At 37.1% G+C, this 19,791-nt stretch overlaps 1 protein-coding gene across 2 annotated transcripts; it reads left to right on the top strand.

Annotated features, from left to right (window-relative positions):
• Positions 1-580: 580 nt before the first annotated feature.
• Positions 581-19,366, top strand: LOC124151220 (SUMO-conjugating enzyme UBC9-B-like). Of its 2 annotated transcripts, none has more exons than XM_046523580.2 (7): positions 581-648; positions 3,085-3,167; positions 4,189-4,272; positions 5,147-5,219; positions 5,446-5,555; positions 7,478-7,557; positions 15,018-19,366. In XM_046523580.2, the coding sequence occupies exons 2-7, from the start codon at positions 3,096-3,098 to the stop codon at positions 15,091-15,093; spliced, it is 495 nt and encodes a 164-aa protein (XP_046379536.1). In that variant the 5' UTR covers positions 581-648; positions 3,085-3,095; the 3' UTR covers positions 15,094-19,366. The 2 variants fall into 2 exon arrangements, with proteins under 2 accessions (XP_046379536.1, XP_046379537.1); XM_046523581.2 differs by lacking the exon at positions 15,018-19,366 and adding an exon at positions 9,337-10,460 and having other exon boundaries at positions 582-648.
• The last annotated feature ends 425 nt before the right edge of the window (positions 19,367-19,791 follow it).

Below are 19,791 nucleotides of genomic sequence, written 5' to 3'. Positions count from 1 at the left end.
TTGAATGACTGTTTTTTTCTGTACGATATGTTCATTTAAGAGACTAGATGATAGTCTAGACCAGCCCCTGTAGGATAAGATAAAGAAGAATAAGAGAGAGTCGAATATATACATGATATACAAAGACCAAATATAACATACCATAGTGTAGTCAACAACAATAAAAAAAATTACTTAAGAGACTTCTGTACTGCAGCAGAAGACTAACACTTAGTCTCTGAAATGAACATATCTTAAACAAAAATAAACCCAAAAAACAGTTGTTAGATTGTAGTTATAAAATATAATAATAAGATGTCCTGAGACTTTCTTCCATTTCAGAAAATGCAGTAATTTAAACCATACTTGGGCTAAAGTGCTTTGGTAATTTTTAACCTTTTGTCTATAAAAGGTGGAGGGCGAATATCTGAGGTTACTGTATCCCCTCACTGATTCATCGTTTACTATCAGCTGTTTTACATGTCGAAATATATGGTGACGAGGAAGTGTGTTTCTTTAACTCTTCGTGTTCGTGCTATCAACATCAACGTGGATGCAAGAGAAATTGTTTCTTAGTCGATAGTTTTTAGGAAAATACAATACGTGTTTTTCTCGTACATTCTCGATCACGTGATTCGTTCCGAGACCAGTGTGCGACAGAATTTGATGGTAAGTGGAGGGAAAACTCTCATGATAATTTCAGCCGAATGTGCTTCCCTGATGTTGTGAAAAGTACATCTGTATCGGCATTGATTAATTTAAGCTCCATAGTCTGTCATTGTGAAAAGTACGTGTGATAATTTATGTTCCGAGAATATTTTAAGATTCACGTAAAAGCAGACGTCGATCCATTATCTTGATTTTTATTTTATTTTGGAGAGAACACATTTCAGCTTTGTAATATCTCCCCGAAAGAACACTAATTCCTTTTAAAACTTCCCGTACATCTTCGTTATTTTAAGGTTATCCTCTTGTGTCTGTAGTGTGTGACTTACATTGTGGATCATTGTTCAACAAGTCAACATGTTACTATTATTGTAAGGCATGGCACTGACAGTCACGTTTCTTCCCCGGATATACATAACGTTTACGTACGTTTACGCTTCATAATAGACGACTAGTTATTGTCAATGTCATATTGACTCTCTTAGGTACGGGCGTAACTTCTTTCTATTCTACCTCTGTAGTTATGTTACTATTCCTGGGGTTAAGTTAGTTAAAACTCTACACGAGAACACCTGTCACTCATCAATTCAAGAAATGAGACACAGTGAATGTTGTTGACTCCACAATATTCCAGCTATGTGACACTGACCTGTAAATAATGGAGTCCTGGGCAGGCAAACCAGAGGTTGAGAGCATAAGCAATGATCCACACATGGGATGGTTGCGGCATGGATAATGGCTCATGCTATTGATCACTGGTATGGCTTGCCTGTGTAGTATTTGTCTAGGTACACCCTACATTTTAAAACCCTTAAACATTTGGGTTATCACAAGGTCCCCTTGAATTTTGTGCTTAATTTTGTACACGTGAAGTGTGACGGGTAACTGTGATATTGCTGACTGGAGCTTTAAACAACATTCCTTCATTTGCAGTACTGTCGCCATATATATATATATATACTTGACAGTTTTGTGAAGAGATTAAATGCCACTGAAAATATGAAAACAATAAAATAAACAAGAATACCATGACAAGTGCATTTATTTGCAGGCTTTTTGTCTTCAGCTCCAATGCTTGAAAATGCATTAGAAGTAGTACAACCCCCTTAGACCCCCTTCACAGCTCACAAAGCCTTGTATCATCCATGTTAATACATATCTAAATGGTTTATTACAAAAGAAGCCCCATGATAGGCAAACACAGAAAAGGATCTGTCTTTACCCCTTAGCATGCTTAGAGATATATGTCTCTTACAAATAATACTGGGGCGGTAGAGTAACCTAGTGGTTAAAGCGTTCGCTCGACGCCGAAAACCCGGGTTCCATTCCCCACATGGGTACAATGTGTGAAGCTCATTTCTTGTGTCCTCTACCCTGATATTGCTGGAATATTGCTAAAAGCTGGGTAAAACTATACTCACTCGCTCACAAATAATACTATTGTGCATGCTTAGCAAATACTGCTGTGGGCACTTATTGGTGCAGGGCGCTAATTAAGTTGAATATGGTATGCATATTAGTTCCTATTTTACAATTCATTCATCTGCCGGAGTTGAAATGAAACTGAAAAAAAATATATATTGAAAATAAAAATGCTTTCATCAGAGCTCCAGATAACTTTTTGAGCAATTGAGTTTTTACTCTGGGATTTCTATACTTATTGGGTTATTATATTTTTCATTGGGTAACCAATATTTTTTCACTCATCTATTCATCAATCTATTGTTTTTTTTCTCCAAATTAATGATCATTTTAAAGATTTTGAAAAATGAAATAATGGTTTAGACGTATATAACTGTTCTTAGGATATAGGCTTGACTTGGAAAGTGAATTAGCTCGTAATTGTGTTTCGGAAATTAGCACCTTTGTACGCCTGCTGAAGAAGCTTCATTGGGTATTTACTCATGCTGTTTTTATACATTTGAGTTTTTCTTTTAATGCATGCGTTTCTGTACACAAGTTAATTAAAAATAATTGGGTTTTGAATATTTCTAGGGGGTATTTTACGCAAATGCGCTGCTTATCTGTAGCTCTGTTTCATAAACTGGCATGTGTTATAAAATGAGCCGTAGCAGGCTAAATTTAGTAAACGCATTGAAAACTCTGAACATTATTCAATCACATCACATGTAGAGATGATAGATCACTGAGAGGAGCTTACGCACACTCGATGATCCCTAATGTCATAGGGGATTGTTTCGCCAGTGTATCTGGCAACATAATTTCACAAATTACGTCATAACGTATTGTGACATGTTTGAAAAAGTTTGTGGTACTGTATTCTAAAGATAGGCCTCACCTGCTATTTAGTTAGCTGATCACCTCACTCATGATGAATGGGAGACTGCCTTTGACTGCCCCATTGTAAGATTCACCATCTCTACCATACTTTGTTTCAGTAAAAGAAAATCAGCTGCATACACTGTTTATATCTTGTAGAAAAAAACACCATGTCAGGTTCAGGAATTGCGCTTGGTCGTCTAGCAGAAGAGAGAAAAGGATGGAGAAAGGACCATCCATTTGTGAGTAACTTAATATTTATTTTTATAACCCAACAAAGTAAAGTGTTTGGAATCAACACACACGAGTATCCAAATTTCCACATGATAGTGCTGCTCTGATATTTACCCACCAGCTGTTTCAGGGCCAAAATTGTTTTCAGAGTCTTTGTTTCTGAGTTGACAAATGTGATACAACTGGAACTAGTGTCTGACATTACAGTAACGAACACGCTTATAACAAACTGACTGATATAACAAACTTATTTTTTAGTGCTGGCCAGTTGTATATATTCTGTATATATGCATATAATGTTACAAACTAAAATACCGTATTCAACGTAATAAGCGCCCCGCTCTAATAAGCGCCCACGGCGATATTTGCTAATATTGGCTAGTGAACAATCCCAATTAGCACCCCTTCCGATTGATTAATGTACACAAGACTTATTTATTCGCGTATAATACGCACTCGTGTGTTATATGCACCCTTAATTATGGGCAGTTAAATTCTGGAAAAATATATCTGTCGTATATAAACATTTCAGACTGTCAGCATAAACCACGAAATTGATCTTTCAACAAAAATAGTATTCTAATGATAACCCCCTATTTCTAATTTTGAGAGCGCCCTGGGCGCTTATTACGTCGAATACGGTAAGTGGTCCCCTTGAGTTCGTTATAATCATAGTTTACTGTAGTTATAAAGCATGATCAATCACAACTACTGGTACCAGGCTAAAGACTGATGATCAGCTTAGGATAATTTTTAGTCTTCATGTTATGTTATCATATATGTAGAATGATGTGATGTATACTTTTCTGTGGTAAAAGTTTCTCAGATGAGTTGTGAAGTCCACAATATTGATCTTTAGAAATACTGATTGATTAGTCAATCTTTGAGGTCTTCTTTGTACTGACTATGCATAGATTAAGTTAATTAATGAAAGTACAATTAAGTGAAATGTCCCGTTGTAAATTGTTGGTGTAGTTAATGTCTTTCATGTTGTGTAAATATTTGTTAATCTGTTTCGTTTTGCTGTAGGGTTTTGTTGCCAAGCCAGTAAAGAATGCAGATGGTACAATGAATCTACTGAACTGGGAATGTAAGATCCCAGGAAAGAAAGGGGTATGTACCACATATTGTCATGATTCAGTGTATAGTTCAGTTTACCCACTACACACCATTTTGGGTTGGGATTATCAATTTACCCACTACACACCATTATGCGTCGTATTGTTATCAAATTGAAATCTCAATACTTGGCAAATTTATTTATGAGAAATTGTTCAGTAATCTTAATGGGGTCAGGAGCCTGAGGAGGCATATCATTATGTGACACCCAAACTATTATGTTAGCCTGAAGGTAGCCGTCAAAATTCATCCTTGACTGCTAGCCCAATACTAATCATGCTAATAAATTCGGCTGAGGACAAGTACAAATCCAAAGATGGAAGTCCTTACTGACTAGTTGCATTTGTGGGCACGTCCATTTTACTACAAATTGGAACTGAAAATAATTTACAGAAAATGTGAACATAGCAAAAAAGTCTTCTTCAAGCAGGACTAGCTACCAACTCTAAGAACCAGTGGAGTATGGGATATGCATTTTTTCTGGACTAGTCTTTAAGAAAGAAATTTCGTCAAATTCAAGGTTGAAAGCTGATACGAAGGTATAATAACTACATGAATAAGTTGAACACTCAGAATCCAATCCATTAGTTGCACTTTTACCAGATTGTATTCCCTCTTCAAAGACTGGAAATGATCCTCAAGAGTTTACAGTTTTGAATTCATGTCTTCTGTTGGATTATGATGAAGCAGAAATTGTTGTACCAACACAAAGGGTTGTTATTATGGTAACTTAGTTCAAGAAGAATGTTGTAGGTACAGAAGGAACTGCTGAAATCACTGAACATTAGGCCACTTGCAGCTTATAGTTGATAGGGCCAATAGTCATTGTAATGTGAATTGTCATGTAAGATGGGCTGAACTGTTTCAGACGCCATGGGAGAATGGACTTTACACGCTCAGAATGCTTTTCAAGGAGGACTATCCCAGTACACCCCCAAAATGTAAGTCTTGCGAATCAGATATCATACACTTTATATATTGAGTATGTTATCCGTGTCATCCAGTGTCCCTCATTCAGTCTTGCTTGACAACGGTTGCTATTTACAGTATTAAACATGTTAAAGAAGTTGTTATCCATAAAATTGTGTCTACCTTGTCTAACATGACTCCTGAGACTTACAAAATATGTTCGTGATTTCTAATGGAGGTTTGTTCTTTTTTTTTAAGGTAAATTTGAGCCTCCACTGTTCCACCCGAATGTGTATCCATCAGGAACAGTGTGTTTGTCCTTGCTGGATGAGGAGAAGGACTGGAGGCCAGCTGTTACAATAAAACAGGTACCCTAGAACCTGGCAACCTGTTGACATGTCATTGATCATCTCGAATGCACATGCTTAAATTGCAAGAACAATTGGGATCGGATACATGTTTAGTACTTTGATGGGTGACCCAGTTCTTAATGACTATCCACAGCCAATAGTTTTATCTTTTTAGGCAAAACCAGACTGCAAACAACAAAGCTTTTCCTCACAACGCCCTTCACTCACTCTGCTGATCTTACATATATAATATGGCCACTTTCATATAGCTGGAATATTGCTGAGTGTGGCGTTAAACAAGAAACAAACAAATTATACAACAAAGCTAAATACCACCCCCCACCAAAAAAAAGTATTCAAAACCCAATTACGTTTAATAAACTTGCATACAGAAACACATGCATTAAATGAAAAACTCATATGTATGAAAACAGCGTGTGTAAATACCCAATGAAGCTTTTTCAGCATGCGTACAAAGGAGCTAATTTCCGAAACACATTTACGAGCTAATTTACTTTCCAAGTCAAGCCTATATTATATTTAGAACAGTTATATACATCTAAAACATTATTTCATTTTTTAAGATCTTAAAACTTTCACTAATTTTTGGGGAAGACACCCCTTCCCCCCCCCCCCCCCAAAAAGAAAGAAAACAGGTGAATAGATGAAAAATGTAATGACCCAATTAAAATAGAAACCCCAGAGTAAAAACTCAATTGCTCAAAAAGCTATTTTGAGCTCTGATATTAAAATATGAAACATGTATCAGAGAAATAATACCAAGTGTTATACCCATTTATATCTTTCGTGAGAGTAAGTTGGCATTAAATTACATACGAGCAGTTCTGATTCCTGAAGCAAAACTAATCGCCCATGCATCTCTATTACTGCGAATTAGGCACATCATTGATAATCATGAATAATCATTGATAATCATTGTGATTCTGTGAGTTGGGTTTTACGCCGCTTTTAGCAATATTCCAGCTATACGGTGGGAGAAACCAGAAATGGGCTTCACACATTGTACCCATGGGGGAATTGAATTGGCCTTTGGTTTGACGAGCAGACACTTTAACCACTTGGCTACCCCACCGCCCCTGATAATCATAGATAATGGGTCACTTGACCAGTAAGTATTCCAATAAATCTGATTCTTGTTTCAGCAGTAAGTACCATGAACTTGGTATTTTATTGTTTCCATAATTCATTTACCTGTGGCTAGTTGCATTTTCTGAGACCCTGTGTCATTTGTAAATCAAATAGCTGGGTTTAATCTCTCACTTAAGTACAGTGTTTGAAACCCTTTCTGTATGACCCTCCCATGATCTGGCTGGAATATTGTTAAAAGTGATGCAACTTTCAAATCACTCACCTGCAAGAGCTAAAACAATCTGCTGGGCTGCACTCTATGACATAATATGTGTTCCTAAATTCTGTAAACTTCTGTCAAAATTTGATTAAGAGCTGCGGTTTTATATATGGTCATTGTAGGTGATAATTATGTATGCACTCTGATTTAAGTTAGGTATGCCACGTGTGGACATGGTTTAGATGACATGTTTTTATATAGATGTTTTTTTAATAGAAATGTGGTCTCTAAAAGTCTAATAATAGTATCAAAAGGATAATTCCAAGATAACAAGGAAGTGTTAATTGACCTTCACATATCTAGGGGGCATGGCCAGTACTACTGTTTAACTTGCCGTAATTCACCGTGCAGAGTTGCATCCCTTAGACGCGTGAGAAACATTTTTCGCCAAAGTGGTCGTCTACAACATGCATCACTTTGGGCTTTCCTCCAACATCAAGCTGCCATGCCATGTAATAACTGAATAATGTTCAAAACATGTTGAACCAAATTATCTCACTCACTCACATACCTTACCTCGTAAGTATGTTTTAGTAAAGAAAGGCAATGTATCCATGTATATCTGTTCCAGATACTATTAGGGATTCAGGAGCTACTGAACGAGCCAAACATCAAGGACCCTGCTCAGGCTGAAGCATACACCATTTACTGGTAAGTTCCTGAATTTATTTGCAAAAACTGTCAGTGACCTTTTGAAATTAATTCTTAACTCCTCATTAGGCGCTGCATGATGATTGAAATTCGGCTTATTGCAGACAATATTTTGTTCCATCTCAAATATTGTTAACGCCATGTTTAAACTGTATATGAAATTGCAGTTGTAAGTTATACCATCGCCTCTTGGAAGTAATTGGCTTATTCTGTTTTGATTATAAATCATATCCATTTTAATATGTGATTGTTATGTTAACTTTTTTGAAGGATGTTTCAAGGTGTTCTACATATGTTCATTTGACATTAAGTATTAGTTGATAAAAATATTTGCATGTCATGCTCAATGACATAAATTTTCAGCTTTTTAACGTCGTCAAATTTCTCCAATTGGCAACACTATGAACTGATGTACTGAGAAGTTCACAGAAGGCAAACACATGGCCATACTGATTTAGACGTTTACTGACCCAGTCCTAGAGAGGAACTTGTCTCGTTTCACCAGATTATTGGTTTCAATCTTATCAGCTGAAACACATACTCAAACCTAATTTAATACTGCTTATTCCATATATAGTTTTTTCTTTTTGTGTGAGAACGAAAACTTTCGTCACTAACATCTAATATTAACACTGCTCATCTTGAAATAAGGATAACTAACTATTTTTCAAGTTAGTAGTTTCAGTGTAAGAGAACGGAATACTGCAACTTTTGTCTGGTAGGTTTGTGAAAGAAAGATGCATTCGTGTACTTCTGACTCTCCCTCAACTAAAGTCCTGAGTTTGTTGAGATTTGAACACCTATATTATGCTGCTATAATTTCCTTTTGGCTTTCTCTATTAAACCTGTGTGAAAATATATTGCCAAAACATGTGAATCCGTAATACGTGTCAATTTGTTTGGTGGAATGGATATTGTCATGATATGAGTCACAGAATTGTGCTTAATTTCAAAATTTATTTCTAAGTTATTGTTGAGTGCTACATGTAAACAGTAGCCACTAACGTTTCTAGTTTGGGTTTACCTGGAAGTTTGCTGGTGTTGTGGCAGTTTTTGGTGATTGCTTTTGAAAATATCAACTGTGTACATTCTCATGCAAATGACTTGGAGAGTTCCCTTCCTTAGTATACTGTAAATCTTGAAATTAATGTGTCTCCAAATTAATATGTCTGCTGACCCCTAGCTAAAAGTGCGATTCAGTATCAATACGACTCACCCTTCCCCTACCCCATCCCCCCTCGTGGAATAACACATATCCCACAATGATACTTGACCCCAGCAGTGAAAACTAACCGGATGCCTATTGTGTAATTCCTATTGTTTGAATGACATTGTTGTATACTTGTTACAACTGCTGCTCAATAAACCGTGGTTGTGTTTATGATGAAATTGGTATTTTTGCTATCCAAAGTGTGCAGTGAGGCCGTTTAATTGTTGATAGTAATTTTGGAGACATAAATGCGAAGTATCATCAGTGAGGACAAAGACCACTCGCTTTTTACGCATGTAATTCACGCTCAAATTTCAAGATTTCCAGTATATCCATGATTTTTCATTTTTTTGGTTTAAAATTCTGACAGTCATTCAATATCAATGCACAGCATAACATTTCCAAAAATGTAATTGTTTTGCTCTGAAGACTCCTATCAACGGTTACAATAATATAAAGTGGTGTTTGACAAGCCATTGATATATGTATATAAGGTTTTAGGTAACCTGGAAACGTCTCTAATCTCGATAGGAGTGTTGATATAACTTGGTTTTCTCTTTTGTTTACAGTAAGAATAGACAGGAGTATGAGAGGAGAGTCAAAGAACAGAGTGTACAGTTGAAGGACCCCAATGCGCAAATGTAACACTTATAACATGAACTTACTTGGAACTCTTATCTGGTGAAATGACACATGGTTTCTGCTTGACTGCACAAGTTCCCTGTGGTTTAGCAGTTGCCACATGTGCCCAAACAGTCCTGGGTCATCTGAATAATCATGAAGACAATGAAACTGTGTAGACATCAATGAAGAACCGATCTTGGGTTCCCATACGGCATGTGTGGTCTGACATTTCATTTTAGTCCGAAAGCTTTGTTCATATCTAATTATTATACCAACAAAGTTTTTGAAAAGAATGAAGACTGAAAACATTCTTGCAAAGACTTACAACAGTCGTTTGTTTTGATAAATATTTTTATTAAATATTAAATATCATTGCTAGTCATTGCTGCTGCAAGTTACTTGGAGGAAGTTTTTGACAGTGCCCTTACTAAGGAAGTCATCAGTTTCCTTTCCCAAACTGTAGCTATGTTAGTAGCTTAAATCTGGTATAACAGTTTTTTAATAAAAAGAAATACATTGTCTGAATTAACATGGTTAAGTTTCCTAGTCTTTGTTAGGTTCTGCCTTGTAACCATTTTGATAGAAACAAGGCTGCATGGTATTTAAATGTTAATGTCTTCACAATACATATCTTGATAGTTTTTCCAACAAGAAATTAGTACATTACTGAACATCAGTAAACTATTTGGAGAAGGTTGTCCGTGACATGCCTATAGGAATCCTTCATATCTGTGTAGCTGCATTCCTCTGATATAAGCCTCATCGTGTATGGAGCATAATCACATTGGTTGGTATCACCTTGCAGTTTGTGGATCAGGTTTACATTTTAGATACATATTCAAAACATTCTCATCAATCGCATTTCTCATTCTTCATTGTTGCATGGTTTTACATGTTTAACCAAACGCTTTGAATGTTTTATGTGTATCATCTCTGTGTTAGATACTAGTGCTCCTGTGCATTGATCCTGCACTGCCCTGTACGGACGTAGTGGCTTCGGTCCTATGTTGTACAGTGCTACACAAGTTACTGTAAATGGAGTACAATAAATTATTTCACAGCAACATCATACAAGAGATTATGTTATTTTTAATATATTTTGTGTAAGTTGTTTATTATTATTTATTATCATTCATGGAAGAATGGCCCATTTCTGGAGTATCCTGCCATGATGTTGTTATGATATTGCTAAAAGCGGCATAAAAACACACTCACTCATGGAAGAATGAGGGAAACTGAACATTTTGTTGCACACTGGTCTTAGGCACAACAATTCACCATGGTGGAACATTCCTTCACTGGTTTGTCTGTTCTGGGCTGAAATGCTGCAGCTGAGATAGTGCTGACTGTAAGACACTTAAACACAAAGTTGTGTCCCTTAGAATTGGCAGGATCTGCCAGGATTTGATTCCTAAATTCACCCTGATTATGATCCCCACTTGTTGGTGGCTAACATTTAAGACTACATCACTTAAGACTTGCCTTCCACATTGAGCTCACATGCCATGATATAAAAGAAATGGGTGCATTAGGGGTAGACAGTAAACAGGTTAAGGCGAATCGAGTAGAAACCTTAATTATTAAATGGTCCGCATCTCTTGATGAAGTCACAATATTGTATGCTGGACATCACTTGAGAATATTTCTGCCGTGATCTGGTGGATAGAGCATCTGCCTGGAGACCAGAGGTCGGTGGTTTGATCCCTGGCTGTGTCATACCAAAAGACACAAGAAGATGGTACTTTTTGTTGTGTCATACCAAAAGACACAAGAAGATGGTACTTTTTGTTACCCTGCCTGATGTTCGGCATTATGGGGATAAAACAGTATACTGTGTCTGAGTGGGGTATCAATATAAGTGCAATATTCTTGACTGATGTTAAACCCAATTTCTGCTCGCGACACATTCACAGATCTGTCACAAATAGGGGTTGTGGGGTAGCCTAGTGGTAAAAGCATTCACTTGTCAAGCTGACTGCCTGAGTTCGATTTCCCACATGGGTACAATGTGTGAAGCCCATTTCTGGGGTCCCCTGCCAGGATATTGCTGGAATATTGCTAAAAGCAGCGTAAAACCATACTCATTCACTCACTATCACAAATAAGAGACATGACCTAGCTCTGGTATTGAACATTCATGAGCCAATTACGACAAGACAAAAGGAATGGCAGTATAGAAATTTAGATATCAGGAATATGCCCTTTTATACATTGTTAGCCTGCCGCTGACGTCGGTCATCATGGACAAATCTTGCACTTGTGGATCCGGGTCAGAATAGATTGTCAGCAACCCATACTTGCCGTAAGAGGCAACTACACTTGTCGTAAGAGGCGACAAATGGGATTGGGTGGTCAGGCTTGCTGACTTGGTTGGTACATGTCATCGTATCCAAATTGCGTGGATCGATGCTCATGATGTCAATCACTGGATTGTCTGGTCAACTCATTTATTTACAGTCCTCCGTCATATAGCTGGAATATTGCTGAGTGCGGCGTTAAACAGTCAAACCAACAAACCCTGCATTCGCGAAGAGTGAAGCTGTTGACTCGACACTGGCTATTACTGTTGGTGCTGCAATTCTACCAGATGACCCAGAGTGGTACTAATAGTTGACGTAATTATTTTGACTAAATAAACTTGGCTAAATAAGCCAAAACTATTTAACCTCCTAAAAAGTGAAAAGCATACACAATATTTGATGTGGAAAGTATCAAAATTACTGCATATATAAACACTTGATGAATGATGACATTAGAATCTGTCTTCCGCAACCCATGCTTGCCATCCGTATAAGGTGACTATGCTTGTCGTTAGAGGCAACTAACGGGATCGGGTGGTCAGGCTTGCTGACTTAGTTGATGCATGTCATTGCATCCCAATTGCGTGGATCGATGCTCATGATGTCAGTCATTGGATTGTCTGGTCCAGACTTGATCATATACAGACCGTCATCTTATAGCTGGAATATTGCCGAGTGCAGCGTAAACAACAAACATTGCAAACAATATATCAGTGGAACGTCTCCTATGTGAAGACATTACACAAACATTACAAAGGTCAAGGTCATGAGAACTCAATTTCTCTCGTGTCGACCATTAACGTCAAGTATTGCCTTGCTCATGGACAAAATGGTTATGGAATCACATATTGGAGAATGTTACCCAACTCTGCAATAGTGAATGTACAAGGTTTGTAGCTGTGGTTCAGGATTGTACTCAGCAATCCAACCTGTCAGATGTTCTGTTAGGTTAAAACATGACAATTTAGAGGGCCACGGAAAGACCTGTACAATGTGGTCCCCATGAAGTCTGCTGTTGCAGCTAGTAGCCTACAGTCTGGTGTTCAGGATGCTGCTGTTGTAAACAGCGATCCAACTTGTACTATAGATGTTCTATCAGGTTCAGATCTGGTGGGAAGACATGTACATTGTGCTTCCATAGGAATGCTGCTGATCTACGGTCTAACATTGTATAAATAGATGACATTAAAGTAGTGTTGGAAATGCTAGAAAAATACTTTTTGCCTGTTAAAACAAAATAGAATGTTTCACAGACTGTTGAAATATCGAGTAACCACCGATCTACCTACCTGTGGCTTGAGGTATTTCAATCACAAGGAGTCCTATGGATAATTTTACAGGAGAAACAGCAAGTTCAGATTTAAACTAAGTCCAATTACTTATTAGGGAAGTATGAAACGGATTATAGAATATGTGCATGCGACTCCATTATGATAATAATAATGTAGTCTAATGCATGGGCCGATGTGAGGTCATCACCTCCGGATGTAGGCCGTTTCATACATGCATGACAACACACATATGTTGTCTAAGTTTATCACCATCTTACTTGTAAAAGTACCATTTTAGGCTAATCACAGTGTCAATTAGGATAGGCTAAATTAGGTAGATTATCGTTATTTTGATATATGCTATTTTCATGGTTCGTATTTAAAAAATGAAGCCAGAAAAGCATTTTTCTAACGTTTCCGACAGTATTTTAGCAGTGTTCTTAATGGGAACAACATGTAGCTGTTGGATTTCATCACACTTGCACTTGGAACAGGTTTGTTCCGCCAGTGTGAGAGATGAATGCCCACATCATTACGTTGCCACCTCCAAATATATTCGATCCCCTCTATGAAATTGGCAAAAAGCTCATGTCAACAAATCAGGACCCCTTGGCTGTAGTTAGGCCATATTCTGTGTGCTTGACACCACCACTGTCACAGTTGACGATGTTGCTGCACGGAAACAACGCCTCTGACAGGCCATCTAAGAAAGACATTCCTCACTGTCATAGAAAAGTCAGACTCTATGACTTGGCTGATTCAGTGTTATTGTATGCCTAATGTTCATGATGTTCATGCATGCACTTGTCTGGACTGGATTATTCAAAGGCTAATGAGATATAACTGAAATATTGTTTGATGGGCATTACTTAGAAGTCAATGGATTTGCAAGGCTGCTTGCTTGACAATGGTATAAGGATCTATACCGAGACATTATTAAAATCAGATCTTAGTTCTCGCTACCGCTAAACAAAGATCTGAGGACATCCCATTAGGGGTCACGTCAGAACGACCTTTCATCCGACCAATCAGAGCGTGGCTTACCAGATCATGAAAGTGACAGTCGGAATGTGATTTCTAATCATGCAACCTCGAAACTTTAACACGGGGTATTCCGAACGATAGTTACGGGTTTAATGACTGAATCCATACAATCTAGACCATATATTTGCCATTCCAGAATGTTCTTTTGTTCAGATTTCAAACTTTTAATCGAGAATTTGTCAAAATATGTTTCGAAGCGTAGTTGCCAATTTGAAATTAGTGCCGTAAAGCACGAGAAAGCTGCTTTCTGATTGGCTAATGTCGACTTCTTGTCAGTCCTTCCATTGGTCGGTCAAAATTCGCACAAGGTCGGTTTGACGTGACCCGTAATGTTGATGTCCTCAGATCTTTGTTTAGTGATAGCGAGAACTAAGATCTGATTTTAATGAGATTGAGACATTGCCTTTTCAGTAAATAAAGAAGTTGTTATCCATAAATTGTCTCTACTTTGACTGGAATAATGCTGACTGGCATTAAAACAACATTCACTCAAGTAGAAATTCCAGATTACTAGTCACATTATCTTTGGTCACTTAACATCATGTTTCATTGACAATGGTGATGATAAAACATTCAACAGGTAGTGTGTATTTGTCTCATTTCAGGCCCTGAGTTGGCACTTAACTCATTCTCATGACGTATATGTCACGACTGACAGTACATCTGAAAGAAAATAAATGAACTCTTTGCCAGAGTGACCCATGCTTGCCATAAGAGGCATCTATGCTTGTCGTAAGAGGCGACTAATGGGATCGGATGGTCAGACTTGCTGACTTGATTGATACATGTCATCTTATCACAAATGTGTGGATCAATGCTCATGATATCAACCACTGGATTGTCTGGTCCAGACTCAATTATTTACAGACCGTCATGTAGCTGGAATATTGCTGATGGCAGCGTTAAACAACAAACAAACAAACAAACTTTGCCAGAGTGCAAAATCAGAATTTCTAGAAGCACTCATAAAATCTTCCAAATGATTTGAACTTTGTCCTGTTTGTGTTGCAGCCAGGACCGATGCCAGTATGAGCAGAGAGTGAAGGAACAGAGCATGAAGCACCGAGATCATCAGTTGGGGCACTGAGATGTGGTCAACTCACTGCTGCAACAGTTGCTGTGTTCTCTCACAATTACCAGATGTATTTTTGACACAGCCCTCTCCAAGCATCTGTAAGAGGCTAACGATTATAAGATACTCAACCTCATTCTACCAACATCTTGCACAAATGACGGACTTAATTGGCGGCATGATTTAGCCTTTTATATTTTTTAAGTTGGTTTTTAAACTTTTTGTCCCAAAAGTCAATGTGGTTAGTCAGAGAAAAAAAATCAACTTCTAGATTAGCACTTAAACGGATGAATGAAATAAACTTCGAGATCACACCATCACAGAAGAATAATTGCGAAACAATACCTAGAGAAAACTTTTTTTGTTGTTGTTAAAATAATTTTTTTATTCATACATATATTATTCACCATTTCTTACAAACAGCAGTGATAAAACATTGTGTATGTTTTCCATTTCACCTAATTGTGAAACAATTAGCCAAAATACTTTTGTCAATATTATTATTTTTTTCTTTCTAATTTCATTTTTTGTTGTTGGTCAGTGTTGTAAACTAACTGGAAAAAAGATAAAGCCTTAGGTTGAAAGGATTCAAATTTGCCTGCTTTAGAGACTAGGCATTAATTGAAGGATTGGCATTAGAAGAAATATGACAGACACTCCAAGATCCTTTATTTAAGCAATTTAGTTTATCAGAGGATTAATGAATTTTGTTTTGTTTGTCCCTTCAAATAATAGAGAAACAAGTCATGTCATTTTAGTTTTATCAAATCTGTGGTATGCATTTAATGCACGAGTTGATGCGTGTTTCAATATTACATGATGCGATGTGCACTTAAACTGCATCGATGAAGGTTATGTTGCATTTTAGATTCTCAAGTAACATTTCTAAATTTAATTTTAGAATTTTTGTTTCAATCAAGTGTTGAAGAAGAATGTTTATTTGTGTTTTATTATAATTATTATTATTATTTTAGTAATAGTATTGTTTACAAGCATTTATACCCTCTTGTCTCATGTACATTACATCCTATCAATAGAAAAAAACATAGAAAGACTTTTCAAGGCATATTACAGCTCAAGTAGAGTCAGTATGTATTGTCTTAATCTCATACAATGACATGCTACCTTGGATTAATAATACGTCCCACAAGGGACGATATTCTGGTCGTTTTTAGATGTTTCATTGTCATTGGATTCCTTCTGACCTGTAGCTGTCATGAAGATTTTGTTTTAGATTATTTATCATATTAGCATATTTTCTTGAAACAGACAGGACATGATGACTGCATTCATAAACACCCCCAAATCATGGACCATGCTTCATTGCAAAGAAGTTTCAACTGAAAAGGAAAATATCCATTCTCATCGGTGTGCGTTAGAATATCCACATAACCAAATGACAGACATAACAAGGCAATGCGTGAAAGTTAACAGGTTCTTGTCCCAGCCCTTACCGTATATCGCTGTGTATAAGGCGACCCCACGTATAAGACGACCCCCCTGTAACCCTGTATGTTCAAAGGTTAAGGGGGTCCCTAGATTCAAACAGTAAAGGGTCCAACCTCAGGGACCCCAGGACCATCATAATTCGAACGCTGGGTTGCTTAAAAGGGAGGTGGTTAAGGATGATTATCTTGTGAATTTTACTGGTCCTAACATTACATTACCAGACTCAATAGCATTTGTTTCCACATATATACCAGCGATTCTTTTTATGAACAGATGAAGCGTATGCACTTTGTTCTCTAATTAAATGCCATCTTCCCAAGACAAGAGTGTCCTCTAGCCTGTATCAAAGTCTAAGGCCACACTTTTTAAATTTTGTTTCATGAATTTATCCCAGCTTTTCCACACAAGGTCGGTAGAAATAAAAATAAATATACAGGGATGAGAATCTTCGAAAAAAAATGCGAATTTTAGTGGCCACAAATTTGTTAAAATTTGATGGCTTCCCCCATAAACACCCCCAAATTATGGACCACGCTCCATTGCAAAGAAGTTTCAGCTGAAAAGGAAATTATTCATTCTCATCCCTGAATATATATAGCAATGTCAATCATTAAAAGTCACTCTGCGATGGAGTTAAAACTGCAAACGGCCTCTTGAATCACTGATAGTGATGTAGACATGGAATTTTATACATAACATTTTTTATTGTATTAGGACTATATTACCAGCGGGCGACATAACATAAAAATAAAAAATGTGTGGGCTAATTTGATATAGGCTACTAGATGCTCTTGCCTTGTGAATGGTGTTAAGTGCATGCTCATCTCGCTCCCTACATCTTTATTCAGTACGCGTTGACGTAACTTGTGTCATTCACATTTGTGTTGTTGGTTGCATATTGTTGACATTATCACATCATTGTGCCCTAAGGCAAGTTAAATTCCTTCGGTAATGTTTGTTTCTGCTCTAGCTTGACAGACATTTCTGTAATGATCCTTAACCCAGTTTTCTTTCTGTATTTTCTCATCTTCCCGAGGCGAGTGAGTGGAAACTGGCCTTTATAGCCAGTTAACACCCTTGCCTCGGGAAGAAGGTATTTTCTTTCTGTTTTGCTTGGATATTGTGACGTTATAAATGTAACTTAAACATGAGCCTCTATCTGTGTGTCTCCGAACAGACTAAAATGCTGAAAGATATTTCCTAAAAAATCCATGTAAATATTCATTTGTGAATTTTTATTTGAACTGGCTGAAAAATATAACAAAATATTTTATCTACTGTTCTTTCTCGTGATGTTCTAGTCCACATGGTACTTGAGTACTGGTCCGTATTTAAGAGTCCTGGTGCACTTTCCGTGGTAAGACCTGTTTTATTACAATAATTGATTAACAATCAGATCATCTTGAATGGGCACTGACATTATGTTTGAAGCAAATGCAAGTGATATGAGAGGTGGAATCTGATTGGTCAATAGGAGGGACATAGAAGGGACATAACTTGTAATAGCCACTGGTTGCACTACAATCAAGCAACAATGATTCAGCCTTGTTCAGCAAGGGTGGAAATCAGACTTTTACACTCAGTTAACTTCCTTGATTCAAGAAGATGCAACAAACTATGTCGTAAGAGGCGACCAAATGGATCGGTTGTCAGGCTCGATGACTCGTGTCCTCAAACCCGTTGGCATGGATTGTTGCTCACATTATCAATGACTGGATTCTCTGGTCCAGACTCAATTGTTTACAGGCCGCCATCATATAGCTGGAATATTGCAATGTGTGACATTTAACAACAAACAAACACTCTGATCCACATTTGGTGACAGTGTTTTACCATACTATTATGGTAATGATGTAAGATTCTACTTGGTGTAGCAAGTCGTATTAAAGCTCCTCTGAAAATGTGATTTGTATTAATTTAGAAACTGGTCATTTACAATGGGGGAGGTTAGTGAGATTAGGAGGGGTCCTAAGACCAATCTCACTCCCACCCCTATAATAAATGACTAGTCCCTTATTTATTGTTTTGTCTATAGTTCTAATGTTTATTTCAGTTTCTATTATTATGTTACAAAGGTCCTACTTTGTATTTAGAAGACAACTTCTTACGTTAAGTTATTTTGGCTATATTGTATCGATTATAAAACATGCAATAAAACATAACACACAAAGTAAAACAGTGCAATACCAAGTACCAAGGTAGACATTCAACATAATAGTCAGAAAGTAGGAAATATAAAAAATTTAAAAATAGTCAAAAAATCAGAATGAATAGACCTTGTTTGCAAGTGATGCTGCTGTTAATCCTTGTGGGAAGTGTGAGTAATTTTATTCCCTTACTCTAGAGGCCTACAAGACACATTGAAAAACCAACTCCACTGATTTCAGCAAATCAGAAGTTAAGATGTTCTGCCTACTGTTGATATTTGTTTTTTTGTAAATAGTTGTATTTAATGTTAATTGTTTTGTTGAAAACTTCTATGTGTGGGATTTACCCCCCCCCTTTACGTGCATGCAATACCGACAATCTACAGTCAGTGCTTTGAAGTTTTCCAGTGTATCAAGAAATCTCATTTTCCATTTTTATGATTAAGGAACTTCCAAGGAGTCAATTTTGAGTGCAACAATACCTTTTTGTAACACTGTTGTACTGCTTTGATTTGTTATTTAGTTTCAGATATGAGATGGACAGGACCTAAATAGTATTTTCTAAGCAATGATTAACTATAAAAGAATTGAATAAAAAATATGTCCATTTTCAGTTGAAATGATCAAATGTATCTTAACATTTATGATTTATTTGTACAGATGTACATTTGAATAAACTATCAAACTATAAATCTACATTTGTGGTCTTATCCCATCAGTTCCTTGCATTAGCCCTTCACTGCAGTCAGATCCTGGGTAGCAACGACTGTTGTATCTCTCTGGAAATTCTTGGACCTCAACCGCGCCAAGATTCGCTGGTCGTGGGTTCAGACCCGCCCCACTGGTGATCCTTGTCTACTGGCCATAACCAGGATCATAACGTGAGAAATAAACCTTAGTTTATTTTAATTTAAACGGCAATGCCATGGCATCTGATTTACTGTCCATTTATTTAACAGTCAAGGGGAGACAATCCAGACTGTCAGTGGCTGATAATGCTGTAAGCGGTATTTGTTTTTTATTGTTGCAAGGGACACGTCACAGGCGCCAAACGTAACTTGCAAACTACACGTTGTGCAGGTGATTTTTCTCAGTCTGTTTGTTTAAATTCACTCAA

Source organism: Haliotis rufescens, unplaced genomic scaffold (genome assembly GCF_023055435.1).
Source record: "Haliotis rufescens isolate VD_foot unplaced genomic scaffold, xgHalRufe1.0.p SCAF_11, whole genome shotgun sequence".
NCBI classification, from domain to species: domain Eukaryota; kingdom Metazoa; phylum Mollusca; class Gastropoda; order Lepetellida; family Haliotidae; genus Haliotis; species Haliotis rufescens.
The sequence above is the reverse complement of the archived record's forward strand: the minus strand, read 5'-3'. Positions and strand labels throughout refer to the sequence as shown.